Source organism: Zonotrichia albicollis, chromosome 2, assembly GCF_047830755.1.
Source record: "Zonotrichia albicollis isolate bZonAlb1 chromosome 2, bZonAlb1.hap1, whole genome shotgun sequence".
In the NCBI taxonomy this organism is placed as follows: Eukaryota; Metazoa; Chordata; class Aves; order Passeriformes; family Passerellidae; genus Zonotrichia; species Zonotrichia albicollis.
The window spans coordinates 65,923,738-65,938,715 of NC_133820.1; the positions used below are offsets into that span (position 1 = coordinate 65,923,738).

A 14,978-nucleotide genomic window follows, 5' to 3' on the forward strand; every position below is an offset into this window, starting at 1 on the left:
AGGATGAGGAAGTCCTCAATGTCCTGGAGTGAGTCCAGCGGAGAGTGACTAGGGAGATGAGACATGTGATGGATGAAGTGACTCTGAGAAGGCTGAATTTGCTCAGTGTTGAGAAGGCTCAGATGGGTCTTGCTGTGTTCTACAGCCATGTGATGGGAATGTGTAGGGAAGGCACTACCTCTTGGAGGTCTTCAGTGGGAAGACAAGAGGCAGCTGACACAGATTGGAACAGGGACAAAATTCTGAGTAGACAGTAGGAAAAATGTGTTCATCATGAGGGTGACCAAATGCTCTGAGCAAGGGGCTCAGACAGACTGGTGAATCTCCATGTTTGCCAAGCAGCCTCCAGAGGTCTCTTCCAACCTAGATTATTCTCTAATGCTGTGACCTTGAACATTTCCTTGGAAAGTTCAGCCAAAGAGAAAGCTGCTAAATTGTTTAAACTGAAATTTTGCATGCTTTGCAATATTTTTCTAGTTCTCTGTTATGCCTGTCTGTCACATATATTTATTTAAGTAGGACTCTCTCTTAATAACTCTGCCATTAAAAATCTGTCTCAGAAGCAGCTGAATAATGACTAAACATGTTTTAAGGACTGGAGTTAAATTTTGCAGTTGTGCATGTTAGCCTGTATTAGTTGGCTTCTGGAGACACTGGTTTTTTTCATACTACCTAAATACCTTTTCACCTAGACAGGTCTAAACAGGATTTCTCTTCACTTTCCCTGTTGATTGTGACTTAGTTTCTTTTCCTTTAGAACATCTTCTTGCATATTGTGGATATATCTAATCCCAAGGAAATATGGAAGTTTGCTGAAAAATTCCGAAATGAACATAAATTAAATGTGTTGGTAAGTTCATGTACTTTAATCATGTGTGTCTGTCTTGGGAGTGTGTAGCCTATGAATTTGAATTTGTCTGACAGGTCATGTAGACTTGACAGTTTGGCCCACAATTCTCTCCTTAATTTTTTCTAAATGCTTTTTTCAGGAGTCTCCATGGTTTGCTTGCTTTTGTCCCTTCTCAGTTAACACAGATGTGCTACAGAAAAAGAGAAAAGCAGAAATTTTATAGCTGCAACTTTGGAGGCACCATACATTTTCTCTTTGACTTTCATTGCTAATAACATTGTCCCTCTTAAAGCTAGACCTTCTGAAAGATTAAACTTTTGCAAAAACTCCAATGACTAAAACAGAGCCAGGGAGAGACTAAGCAGTTAATCATCGTGGTTTGCAAGGGGCTCAGTGCAGTTCCCCCTTTATTTAGCAGTGAAAATTTGCTTGGGGGGGCTGAACCACAGCTGAGGCACCTGGAGCAGCTCCTTTGGTGCTTACTAGATGAGGAACATCTGATAAAAAAGAGGAAATAACTTTTGAGGAGTGCCAGTGAGCATGCAGGAAGGTGTGTAGGGGCAGATCTTTTTTTGAGGTGGGGAAGAAAAGTCTGAGCTCCTTCTGGAAGGTAAGGCAGAGAAACAAATGTGTCAGAGACTGCTAGCTGCACACAGCTTGCAGTCATGTTTTATTGAACAAGTAAAAGCTACAGTATGTAGCTTTGTTTTGTAGTGCCAGAAGACAGCAAATTAGCGTGGACCGCTCATATGTGCGGATTTCCTTGTAGATATTTGTGTTGATTGTTTTTGTTTAAAGGAGTTCTTTTGCAGATCAACAATGCGGGATGTATGGTGAATAACAGAGAGTTAACTGAAGATGGACTTGAAAAAAACTTTGCAACAAACACTTTGGGTGAGTATTGAAGGTTTTCTTCTGGAACATGCTTATTTTGCTTACAGAAGTGTGTTTTTATAGCTAGGTTCATGAGGCATGTATTGCTGCTCGAAGATGGATCATAACATTGCTATTCCAGGGATGGGGCCAGGAAGAAAAAGAAGAAATATTACAGCTTGTTTAGAGTGTCATTTTGTAATTTCTCCATTTTTCAGTTGTTCTGATATCAGCATCTTTATTTATCATAGCAGAAGTGGAAAATGGCAGGTTGCTTCTGAAATTTGCTAGGGAACTTCATTCTGAGCATTGCTGCTAATGATGCTCTTTGTAGTAATTGTGTGTCTGGTGTTTGGATGGAGCTTGGAACATGTTCAGGGTTTTAAAGAGACATTCAAATGTTTGAGTGGGCTTGCAGAGCCTGTTGTGTGTGACAGAGGCACTGTGCAGGAAGCCTGTGCCCTGGACGCTCTCAAGCAGATGCAATCTCTAGTCAAGGGATTGAGCAGCAATGGGCAAGTCTTGGGTGCTCCATGTGAAAGGGGCTTTGTGTGTGAGCTCTGTGGCACTGGTGTAATAGGGACAAAGGATGGGAAGCGAGTCAAGAGGGAAAGTGGAGATGTGGAAGGGCAGGGAAAATGGCGAGCCAAGTGGAAGCTTTGCCCACAGAAGCTGTGAAAAAGAGGTGAGCAAACAGCCAGCCAGCAGAGAGAAGAGTGTCTGACACTGGTAATATCTGTGAGGCTGAAAGCTGCACCTTTTGCAAAGAGACACATGGTGCTTGCATCGACCCTGACACTCTTCTCCCTCTGCCTCCGTGCAGGGTAGGTGGATTTCTCAAGAGATTGTCTTCAATATATTCAAAAGTGACACATTAAGGAAGAACTGTGGTGCTTTGTTTCTGTGTTTTCCTCCTGTTCGTCATTATCTGGAATGAGGACTGGGAAAACCTAGTGTATCAAGATAAGGCATTTATAGAACTAGTGTGACCTGGAAACCATTGTTGGTCTTTATTCTTAGCCTTTTTCTTGTGTTGGTTCTTTAAATCCTATTTATGTTTGAAAACTAACATTTTAGTATAAATATCTTGTTCATTTATACATATCATTCATCTATGCTTCACTGTTACTGTGCATACAGCTAATTTTTTCTGCAAGTCTGAATACATTAAACTGACAATTAAATCAAGTATAAAGGCAGAGATTCATTTGGTTCAGACTTATTCTTCTGCTAACATTGTTCTGTTTCTCATGGTCAAAAAATTCAAAAAGAGTTTTATATTGCCATCAAATTTCCCTTGGCTGTGTAAGTACCAGAACTTCTGTCCTGAGGGATCTAGTCACCTTAAATTAGTTTTTATCCTCTTGTGGTCTTTCAGACAAAAACCCAGCAATGTGCAAAGGTACATCTCTTCAGTAGAGAAACAGAGTGAAACAAACACAACAGTGTGAATACAAAAGCATATTTTGGTTTAGTTTCAGACATCGAGGATATTAAGTGCTGAGGAACCGTACTGGTGCACCACTTGAATTATATTTTATCACACAAGTGGAAGCAGCAAATTCTGCTTTTCCAGCTGTAAATCAGCCTTACTAGTGGTATACAGCTGCACAGAGGAAGCTGAATTATAGTTGTAGCAAACTAGGAAAATGCCTGTATTATCTTTAGTGGATGTTACTTATAGATGTCCATTACTCATTCGTGTATCACTTGCTGCATGATTGTATAAGAAGTTTAAGGAGGTAAATGATCCTCTGTTGTCCAACTTCTTCAGAGTTCAGACAAGGACTGGGTTGTTTGCTTAGACTGCTTCTCTCTAGACAAAAATTAGGATTAAATTTTGAATCTTTTAGAACAGAGTGGGACTTGGTTGAGCTGGAAGAAGCTGGCAGTGCAACAGGAAGCTTCTGTGCTTGCAGGCCAGACACACATGAAGGACCAAGGCTGCAAACCACAGGATTTTTCGTCAAAGTCAAGGGGATAGAGTAATAAATCATAATTTCTGGAGCTACGGTAGGAGAAAGCTGTGTGGAGAAAGACCTGTCAGAGTAGAGGCTCTGTTATTTCCCTGAGTACTAGGTGCCTTTGGGTGTGTTTTTCTTGGGAGAAGTTAATTTCTTTCAGTAACTATCTGTTGTTATAGGTTCTCAGAGAAAATCCTGGCTAAATTAGATATGGCTGGAATATAGGTTGGCTGTAAATTTGAATGTGGTCTGAAAGAACAAACTATATTCCCCTCTCTGCCCCAGTAATGCTAAAGCCTGAAGGATGACATGGGCTCAAGGCCCTTGTTTGGAAAATATGCAGTTGTCCCTCACTTGACTAACAAGATAGAATAATATCAATATCTTTTGCAAATCTTTACATGTAGGGTGTTCCTTCCATGTTTCTTTCACTTTTTTTCCTACCTTGTAGGATACTTTTCCTATGTCTGGTCTAGTAAAGGAGCGTGTAGGTTGTAACTCTCTAAAAATGCAAGACCGAAATATAACATGCTTTAAATACATACGTCACAGTTTTTGAATTCTGTATCAGATATCTGATTAACATTTCTATAAGCTGTAAAATTGCTCATCTAGGTGTCTGAAATGCTGTGGAGCTTTTAAATCTAGTCTAGGAATGTTTTCCTCTTGACTGATCTGTTAGTCCATTTTTGAGCATAATGGATGTCAGTGTTCAGTTCTAATTGATGATCGGACTTGTGAAACATATCCTGATCTTTTCTTGGACTACGTGGGACAAAGTGACTGCATAAGTCCTCTTGTATGAATATGTACAAAATAACAGTGGTTAGAATAGAAAGTAAAATTCCCTTAATGTAAAACACAGCTGACTGGCTCATTGAGGGTGGCTAGTGAAACAAGAGGTGCATAGTCCTCTCTGGTGCTGTCAGAATATGCAGATGGATGAAGTTCATGAAAATGTAAAATGCAAGCTGATAGTTAAGGCTTTGTATGGTTTGTGTAATATTCAAGTTCAAACTGTGAAGTGCTTTGGGCAGGTGGTGGCAGCTGCATCTGTGCTGTAATACCCTTACAGTGAGTCTGAGGCACAAGTGCTGCATGGTGCTGCATGGTTTGTTGTGGTTCTGTTGTTGCTGTCAAATGAAACACCTTGCCTTCTTTCCCTGCTAGAGGCTCAAGAACTGTTGTCTGATTGCAGGAGCTCAGTGAATGTAGAGAGCAGAATGGAACACTTGGACTCTAATGTAGGAGCACTGGCCAGGCACAAGTCTGAAACAGCACTTTGCTGATTGAAACACACTTTAAATAAACCAAATTGAGTGACTCACTGGGGGTAACATGGGCAGATTTCCTGCAGACCTGCCAGTCCTGATGGGCAGATTTTTTTCTCTTCTTCATATTTTTTGTCTTCTAGTTTGTGTGATGTTGCCCTTATATTTCTTCTTGTGGGCTGACCATGTACTCAGGGTTGTACCCAGGAGCTGGGCAGCAACAAGCAATAATTTCTTCTGATGAGTCTTGTAGACTTCTGAGTCAAAACTCTTTTAAAATTTAATTTTATTTTACTTTTTTTGTATAACTCCCAGCAAAGACTATTAAAGCTGGTGGTATTCTGTCATTTTGAAAAAGCCTTCAGCATTTATAAGCAAGTAGAGGCAAAAGCAGCATGTTCCTATTGAAGCAGTAGACATTTAGCTGAAACAATCCTTTTTCCTCTGTTTTAATGCCTGCCTCACTTTGCATTTACTCAATATATCTTCCTGCTTGACATGTAAAAATGACATATATGTTACTTTTTTATTGCTACTTACAAGGCAAGGGGATGCTAAAACACACTGAGATAAATGATGCTCCCAGTATGTATCTTTTCTTCAATCTAATGGGCTCTCATGTTTTAATAATATATAGACATATACTTCCACTCTGTACAAGAAGGGTTAGAGCAGAGGAAGTAAGATGTTTGTCTGTCATAGTGACACTGTAGCCCATCTATGGCAAACTGCCTAACCTGGGTGCACGTTTGTCAGTCTCTTCCCTACACATGAACTGGATCTAACTGGTGTTAACTGAATCCAGTGCAGCCTGGTCTTCTGAACTACTTGGAAGTCAAATAACTTGAATATCAGCTGTCAGTCTGCTGTGAGTTCAATGCCTGATCTTTGGCAAGACAACCTCATCTGTGAAAAGGAGGCTGTGCTTCTGGGTTTCTTTCTAAAGGGCTTTGGGACTTACAGATCAGAGGTGGTATGTGAAAGGATGAGGTTGAATATAATTGCACATGCAGAAACTGTATTGGAGCCTGGTTCCCAGGAGACAGAGGAGCCCTTATTGAGATGAGCTTTGTCCTTTGCAGGAAATGTAAACCTTTTTGTGTTTCATGTTCATTAACTCTTCCCATGCACTCTGAGTTATTGCTAGTGCAGTGGAATTGGCCCTTGGAGACAGCACACTGTAATCCTCATTCCTGATCTCTTACTCAGGGATGTCTCTTACTGGGAACTGCATAAACTGCAGGAAAAGATAATCAGGCCAATGAAGAATGGAACTTTGTTTGTTGGGTGATTTTGTTTGTTTGTTTCTGTGGTTTGTTTTTACTTGCACTCAAGAAAAGCAAGCCCTTTTAACTGATTTCTACCGCATGAATGAGCCATTGAAATCTGTACAGTGAAAGTTTTTTGGTGGTGTTGGGGTTTTTTGTTTGTTTGTTTAGGGTTTTTTGTTCCCACATATTTCACAGTTAAAATAACACTTCCTAATAATACTGCAGAGCTCAGGCAGATGAAGCACTTCACTTAGTGTGGTGCTGGCTGCCTGCCCTTATTCCAATGTTAGCAGGACAAAAACCTCACCAGCAATGTGCCACTAATTGCCAGATAGAACATCAAGCAAAAAACATTCTGGAATCCACCAAGACACTTGGGTCCACAGTAATTGTATCATCAATTAATTTGATGTTATAAGAAGGTAGTGGGTTGACAATGTTACTTCTGCTGAAACCATAATTTTCTTCAAGGTTGATTTATAAAATACAGATTTTAGGGTCACATTAAATCTTAAAGCAAATCAGAGTATATGTTTGTGTACTCTATGTCACATCATATTAATTTTCAGTCTGAACTATGTGAATCCTAAGGAGTGTTCCAGGTTCTGGCAGACTGATTTAAACCACCAGCAGTTTGCAAATCTGCATGCACAGTGTTTGTTTATATTTTCTGTTAGGGCTATCCCGTGTTTTGATTACTTTTATGTTTTAGTACAGCAAGACTTGCAGTTTTCTGTGAGGAAGGCCAGTGTTTAATACACTGGAGACTGCTGTCCTGTGCAGTAGGATAGCTTTCATTTTGCTCATGTCATGAGACCCACAGTGGAATAACTGTTGTAAGAACATGCAGAGCTACCTTTCCACAAGACCTAATAAAAGTGTCTTTCATAGTCCCCTCTGCTTCTGCATCATGTCATGGGAAAGGCAGCAGAACTTTATTTAGGAGTTTATGAAGCAGTCAGGCTGATTCTTGTAGTTTTTGGTCTTTTTAAAAAAAACCAACTTAATATATGAATCAAATGTTTCTCTCCATCACGGTGCCTCATTTTCTACACATATGTCATTAATATTTCATTCTTTGATTGTGAAACTACTGAATTAGTGCTTATCCAGGTTGGCAGAGGAGTTCACTGTATGGAGTCAAAAATTTGATTTGTTAGTTAGAGCACAATATCAGATTACTTGACTGAATTGGGAAGATCTCAGACCAGGTGGAACAATTATCAGACAGACCACAAGGGAATGCATGGTGATTCAATATTTTTGGTGGGTTTTGTTTTTATATTTTTCAAGTAAACATTAAACTTTAATGTGCATGAACAAAGTATGTTCTGATTAAATGCCATGCTCATTACTTTTACTGGAATGCGCATGCTTAATGCATAGACTGGCAGCCCACCCTGTCTGCTTTACCATATGTTAACGTTGGTTTATGGTGTATAATGGTGTTGCTCTATAGAAAAGTTTTAATTACTCTGTATTATATGTGATTTCCTATTATGGGAGATCAGCTCCAAGGCATAAAGCCTACAGAAGCTTTTCCAAAGAAAACTAATGTTTAAGAGACTGTTTATCTTTAAAATAAATTGTGCATCTATCCCAGGAGCCTTTTTGACTGGAGAAAACATGGCCAGCCAGTACTGTGTCAGACCTCATTACACAGAACAGGGCTGTAGCTTGTCCAGTAGGTTTTGCAAGTCAACTCTTCACCTTGGCAGAGTTCAGTAAGGGCAAGATGAAATCCTATATATGGGCGTGATAGACTGGACTCACTTTCTTCTGCATTCTTGCTGCTTCTGAGCAAACTCCGAAATTCGTTGTGCTGGACTCCTTTGTCTCACAGCAAATACTTCTCATCAAAGGGAAATGTTGTATACCATTTATTTCACTGATTTTTTTTCAGTAAGAGACAAGCATTCATGTGAGTAATGTACCTTGCAGTGACAGAAAATGGTGATGCACAAATCTGGCCCCTGTCACACAGTCCTCAATGCAGGTAGTACTAGCTGTATGTTCAACAGATACCCAGTAATTACTGCTTTCAGTGCAAGGCACAGCACTGTTGAATGTTGCCTTTCCTTTCACATGTTTTTGTGTTAAACCATTAAAAAAACCTCAACAAAACAACTCAATTTGTGCAGTTTGAACACAGTGATAATTAAGCATTAACCACATTTGATATGCCTTACCTTTTTAAATTAAGTTCTGGCAGGAAGTTTCTCCTTTAACAGACAAGAATTTTTTTGCATCAAGTAAATGTGTTAGAATGCTCAAGTGCTTGTTTTGGAAAAACTGATATCCAGTACATTGTTATTAATAATCAAGTATTGTCAAAAGGACATACAGTTTGGATGGTGCCTTGATTTACTTACATAGGGGCAGAGATGAATGTAGTTTCTTCTACTGAATCAGTCTTGCTTTTCCTTGCAAAGTTTTTTTTTTTTTGACAAGAAAAGTTTCCTTCTTTTTTGGTTTTTTTTTTTCCATAAGGATGGTGGCAGGCAGTGCCTTCATTTGCTGCTTCCCCTTTTACCCAGAAATTAACTTCAGTGTTAGTGCCTGCTGTGATGCAGCTGTGCTGGACAGAGTAGCTGCTGTGAGGTGCACGGCTGTGCCAGGCCCTGCAGTGACCACACTGAGCATTCTCCCAATGTTTGAATGTCACCATCAAACTACGGACCAGCTTTTGCACTGATGAAAATGGGCAGGTTTCAGTTGATGATGATGTATTCTAACCTTGCTGATAAAGTTTATCTGTTCTGCTATTACCGTTCTAAATTTCCAGGCTGTTTTGCCTGACAGACCAACCCAGGCAAATAACAGTGTGCAACACCCAAGTATTTTTGTCAAAGCAATGAGGAGTTTATGTTCAAACACTTAATATGGGGACAGTAGTTGGTGAAATATTTAGCAGTGGGAGAAATTAAATGCTGCAGCCTTAATTCCTGATGCATTGTGTCTGTGTGTGTTTTCAGATACTGTTGCTTGCCATAGGAAGCTGTGATCAAAACTGCTCTGTGCTCTGTCTCAAAGCAAATGAGCAAGTAGTCTTGTGGGGCAGAAAGATGGAATGCTCTGGCTTTTGTTGTGGGATTTACTGAATTTCTTAATAAACTTGAGGAAGAGAGGAGATGTGGGCTTTGCAGTTAGTTTGTGGTTCTAAATAAGCACATAAACTTCTGACAGGCTGTAGTTGCTCTAAGCAGGATTTTTGGCATTGAACATTTCTCTTATTCGGCTGGAAAACAAAACAAAGCTTGGTTGTTAATGAGGCAACATTAGTGCATTCATCTTTGCAGCTCTTTAGAATTAACAAATCAACATGAAGCCCCTTAAAAGTGTAAATTAATCTGCAGGACAGTAAAATGGAGCATCGACAGAGATGGTGCATTGCAGCTCTGCTTTTAGGAGAGGCAGCTTATTTAACCAAGACATGGTGTTACTTTTTTTAAGAATCCACAGCCAAACAGCATTAAAACCAGTCTCTCAGCTTATACTGAAGTGTTTGGTTTTTTTAATTTTATTTTTTCCCCCCACATCGCGGCAGCCTCCCCTGGCCGTCAGCGGGAGTTCTTGTAGCGATGATGTCACCGCTCAGTCTTCCCGCCGCCACCCGGGGACGCGACCGGGCTCTTGTCATCCCCTGGCAACTGCCTTTGCTCACATTTTCTGCTGAAGACAGGCTGCATTTGCTCATCTGCGGTGCATTTGCTTAGTTTGGTTTGCCAGGGTTTTAAATATATTGTGTATGTATGGACATACCTCTGATTATGCTGCGACTGACAGGGGAACTGCACAGTTTGTTCAACAGGCATGTAACATGTTTGATTTTGGTACCGTATTTATAAACGTGCTGTATTTTAACTGGGTGATCTCATTGCCTGTGTGGAAGAGAGGTTATAAGGACAAGCTGAAGTCTTCATGCTTACTGAAAAACATGGCCTCAGTAGCTCAAGAAAAAAAATGCATTTATCACTGATATAATTGTTGAACTAGGGTCATTTGTAAAGACATGAAAGGAAAGTAGGTGTAGAAACACTAGACTAAATGGGGCTAAACTAATTTTGAATTAATTGAAATTTTTAAAATACATTTTAAATAGAAAAAAAATATCTTGTTGCACTTGGTTGCCTGAAACATCACTAGGTGTGTCTGAGTCAAATACACTGACAGTTGGACAGTGTTTGTAATAACAAACTTTGCTGGTCATGGTAATGGAATATATTTGTGTGGTGTGTAAAAATCCTTACTACATGAACATGATCAAAAGCAGGGAAGGACACAGTTAAGTTTCCCCAAGTAGTCTTAGCTCAGCCTCGGGCAGGCGACGTTAATATTTTTTCCCCCAAGGATTCCTTATCTTCCATAATGGTCATGCTGGGGATTTAAGGGGTGGGTTTTGTGTGCAACACAAAAAGTGTCAGTGTACTCTGAGTGACTTCATAGTGAGAAGGGAAGAATGGACAAATTTTAAGTGCATATGCAGTGCCCTAAGAACTGTAAGTATGAAGTACAGTTTCCTTTCTTGTTCATGACCCAGCTTAGATCTTTGTGTACATGCCAGACTTGTAGGGGAAATGCATTCTCAATTTCTTCACTGGAATCACCTTCCCCCACCCAAGGAATTCCATACCTGAGCTATTTTGCCTTCAGATTATCACAGATGAATGTAGGGAGCAGTTTTCTCTATAGGTAGAACAAACATGAAAATCTATAAAATATATGCCTTTTGCTAAGTATATGGCAATGTGAACCACTACAAATTGAACTGGCACACTGCAGGTGAACCAGCAAGAAAAAATCATTGTCAAATTCAGATCAGATTTCACAGGTAAAGAGGCTTTGGGTTTTGGGTTGTTAAGGAGGGTGGAGAGAGAAGAAAGCTTTTTTTAAAAAGGAGAAGTTAATGTTGGTGCTTGTCTGTCTTTTAGGTACATATATCATGACAACTGCCCTGGTGCCCCTCCTGGAAAAAGCAGCTGATGCCAGAGTGGTGAGTCTGTGATGCTGTTTAAAAGGGGTGTTTTACTATTTTTACCTTCTGGCTTGTAACAGCAGTTCTCTGACTGTGCTAGTAATGCAGGATTACTTACAGTGCTGTAAGGATCTCTAAAATCCTCTTGGATTTTGCTAACAAAAACCTCCTGGTCTAAGGCAAAGCTCCTGCCTGCTGCTCTCAACCCTTCATTGGAAATCAGTGTAAAATACTTCATTTGGGAACTTACCCTCTTAGATTCCCTAGGGCTAGTCAGCTCCTGCAGCAGAGTGCAAAATATGTACAACAGGAGTATAGGCTTAAAAGAACTTTACAGATCTTGGTGTAAAATAAGACAGCAGGTACATTTTTAAAAATGAAATTTCCCAAGTTTTGTGTGACTTCTAATTAGCTTTGGTAAGTGCTAAACATACAAACTACAAATAGTGCTATTCTGCTATTTTCTTTCTCCCCATTACTTTCCAAAAGGAAAAAGCACAAAATTCCTGAAATGAATCAACATCACTTCGAATGAAAATCCCTTCTCAAAAACCTTATGTATCTTTCATCTCATCTCCAGGTATGCTCTGCTCCTGAGCATAAGCATAATGCAAAGAGTATGCAGAGGAATCCTGCTCCGTAGGGACTTCCAGCTATGGCCTGAGGACTACACTGCATGCATGAGTGCATCTGTGGGGAGTTCCTGGTTTTGCTTTTCATTTGTTTGTTTTTCATTCATTTCATTACAGATCACTGTCTCTTCTGGGGGCATGCTAGTTCAAAAACTAAACGTATCCGACTTGCAGTCGGAAAGTGGGCCATTTGATGGAACCATGGTGTATGCACAGAACAAGGTACAGCCCCTGGGATTGAAAACAAAGCCCAGCCCTTCTTTGCTAGGCAGCTCATACCATCTGCTTTGCAACAAGCCTGTTGGTCACTGTTGCTTTCCCCTTGCATCCAGCCCACATGCAGATGCACAGGCAGTAATCTTCAGGAGTATGATGGCATGCCCTTAGGAGTGCATACATCTTGCATGGAGGAGAGCATGGCTAGATTTCAATTTTATATGAGAGATGTCCCAAGGGGGAGCAATGTCTTTAGCTGATGAGCCCTGTCTGCCTGCTTAGTTCTTGCCCACAGTCTGCAGCAAATAGACATGGTCAGTAAAAGCAGTGCAGCTGCTTTAAAAGTAAATTTGTAGCCAGGGTATGGATGGCAATGACTGGATGGCAATGACTGGAAGTCTCTGATGAAATTATCCAATAAATCCAGCCAGGATGAGCAAGGGTATATTTCTGCTGTACATAAATGCTCTGGTATTTATGGCACATTTGATGTAGTTTATTTCCCTGGGAACTAATTTGGTGGACAGGCTGTTGAACATGGTGCTAGCGTGGCTCTTACTGCTCTATCCTAGAGACAGCAAGTTGTCCTGACAGAACAGTGGGCAAAAGCTCACAGAAATATCCATTTCTCCGTCATGCATCCCGGCTGGGCAGACACCCCAGGTAACATCTGCTTCACACTCTGACTTTTTTCTTTTCAGGATTAGTTTAAAAGCAAAGAGAAATGAAACTTCCTAGTATATTTTTCCAACAGGTACAGTAATTTCTTTTCTCCAAGCTGGTGCTTGAAGTAGTTTTATATCCCCTTGATGGGTCTATTCTGCACAGTGTCTGCTAGCTGTGTATAGCTGGAGAATAATAATGGGCAGTGAATGCTTCCAGCCCTGCACAAATGCACAGCAGAGACACAGTTCTTTAAGGTAACCTTGAAGTTACATTTGTAGTGGAACTGTTAAACACACAGATGGACCTTCTGCCTCTGGAAGTACCAATGCGCAGACACTGGGAATTTGTGAGGGCATGTAGGAGAATGCACCACTGTGCAAGCCCTCTGCTCTTCCTCTAAACATTTACTGCTATTGAGAAGCAGTTTTGTCTTTGTCTGAGCTGCAGCTGTTCTTCAGTGACTGCTTCTGAGCAGGTGCGCCAGTATCAGTCATACACTATGCATGTTGCATTCCCCAATGTTTCCAGTCCCCAGTGCCCAAGCTTGGGATGCAGAATAGCAGTTAGGTCTCTAGGTCTTTTATAGGGATGCAGTTATAGGGATGCAGTTTCCAAAATTTGCATGTGACAACAGAAGCATTTACCCTGTCTATGCTTGAAAACAGCCTTTCCAACTAAATATCCTGGTATTTCTTTTTCTTTAAAATACATTTATTTTTGCACTTCCTTTGCAGATTTCAAACTTAATGAACCATAAAGTTATCCCACCTTAAAGTTCAAAGACTCTCCAACCCCCAAAAATAAACACCTACATTGGATGGGCCCACAGTCACCATCTGTTGGACAAAATAAAATGAAACCAGAGTTTAGACAGCAAGTAAGCAATTTTTAAATACAGTGCTGCAACTGGTTTCCTAAAACTGGTGAGAAAAGAAGAGCTAAAAATCCCATTACAATACTGCTTTTTGGAATTTCTGTTTTCCTCGTGTTTGTCATCTTTATAATTTAGAGTGGAATTGGCAGAGGAACCTCTTACAGATCCTGTTGTCAGTTTTGTCCCTGTAATTTGGCCCAAACAAACAAGTGGTGGATCATCTGGTGGCTTAGTGCTATTCTTCCACAAGCCATCCTATTCCCAGATACGGGGAAATAGTCATTTTCTTCCATAAGCTCCAGAGATTCCTCTTCTCCTTCCTGCACAAAAAAATAGCAATTTGAACCTGGTTTGGTGGGGGTATTTTGTTTTGTTGTTTGGGGTTTTTTTTGTTTGTGTCAAGAAAGCCTTGCATGGCAGGCCAGCATTCCATTGTTATGCTTTCCAGCTGTGAGGTCAGCCATGCCGGATTTCTACGAGAGGATGAAGAACTCTCTGCGCACGGAGGCCCAGGGAGCCGATACCGTCCTGTGGTTGGCGGTGTCAGCTGAAGCAGCAAAGCTGCCCAGTGGCTTGTTCTTCCAAGGTGAGGAGCAGTGTCTCACAGTGCACAGACTGGAGATCCCCAGCCTGCCTGAGCTCAGGATCCCTGTCTGGCCAGGAAGGGGATAAAGGCAGCTTGTGCAAAGGATAAAAGCATTCCTCAAAGTTGTTTCAAGTCTAAATGTTCGAGTGAGCATTGTGTTAAATTGTTACATTCCTGCTTTTGTCCTCTAAAGTAGCTGATAGAGACTTCAAAGCATTTCTTCAGGGAGGGTTGGGGATTTTTGTAATGAAAATGGCTGCGTGTAGGACTGTGCCAAGGGAAGGTGAATCACAGCAGTCAAACAGCATCTTTTATGATGCTAGGAAATGAGCATCTTTCTCACAGAGCACTGAGAGTTGGCTCTGCTTTGACAGGTTCTTCTTCCTATTGTTCCATGCTGGCTAAAACTGGCAATTCCCCCTTTCTCTAACACTGGGCAAAGACTTGAGCACAGTGGCATTTTTGGCACTGAGCTTAGGGAATGGAAAAGTAGGGCAGAGCCTTTCTTTTCTTCCAGGCAGATGACAGGCATCTTTGTAGGAGCAGCTGGAAGCAAGGATGCCTCAATGGTTGATGCAGGTCAGTCCAGAAAGAGAAAGCTCAGGGTAATTTCTTACAGAAGCTTAGTGCTTCTGTTGGATGTGGCAATTAAATCCTGATTCACTGAATTGCTATATGGAGAATGCAGGAAGCTCAGACTTGTCTGCATTTGGGTTGACTGTGTTCCTTCTGTCCCACAGACAGTGACACAGGGTTGGTTGACAGATACTAAAATGGACACTTTTCGTGTCAGCGTGCGG

The 14,978-nt window shown here is 40.8% G+C and overlaps 1 protein-coding gene and 1 long non-coding RNA gene across 6 annotated transcripts in view; one reads left to right on the plus strand and one right to left on the minus strand.

Moving 5' to 3' along the window:
* The window catches only part of DHRS12 (dehydrogenase/reductase 12), a 36,371-nt gene that overhangs the window by 10,881 nt on the left and 10,512 nt on the right, over window positions 1-14,978 (plus strand). For 2 of the 5 annotated variants that reach the window (XM_074535406.1, XM_074535409.1), the window contains 6 exons: window positions 758-850; window positions 1,663-1,744; window positions 11,161-11,222; window positions 11,954-12,058; window positions 12,625-12,715; window positions 14,041-14,178. In XM_074535406.1, coding sequence (XP_074391507.1) covers window positions 758-850; window positions 1,663-1,744; window positions 11,161-11,222; window positions 11,954-12,058; window positions 12,625-12,715; window positions 14,041-14,178 — 571 coding nt within the window. Of the gene's footprint in view, window positions 1-757; window positions 851-1,648; window positions 1,745-11,160; window positions 11,223-11,953; window positions 12,059-12,624; window positions 12,716-13,452; window positions 13,596-14,040; window positions 14,179-14,978 lie in introns of those variants that run through there. The other 3 variants (XR_012579031.1, XM_074535410.1, XM_074535408.1) reach the window with 3 other exon arrangements.
* The window catches only part of LOC141728210 (uncharacterized), a 584,197-nt gene that overhangs the window by 3,425 nt on the left and 565,794 nt on the right, over window positions 1-14,978 (minus strand). The gene's annotated exons all lie outside the window — the stretch shown is intronic.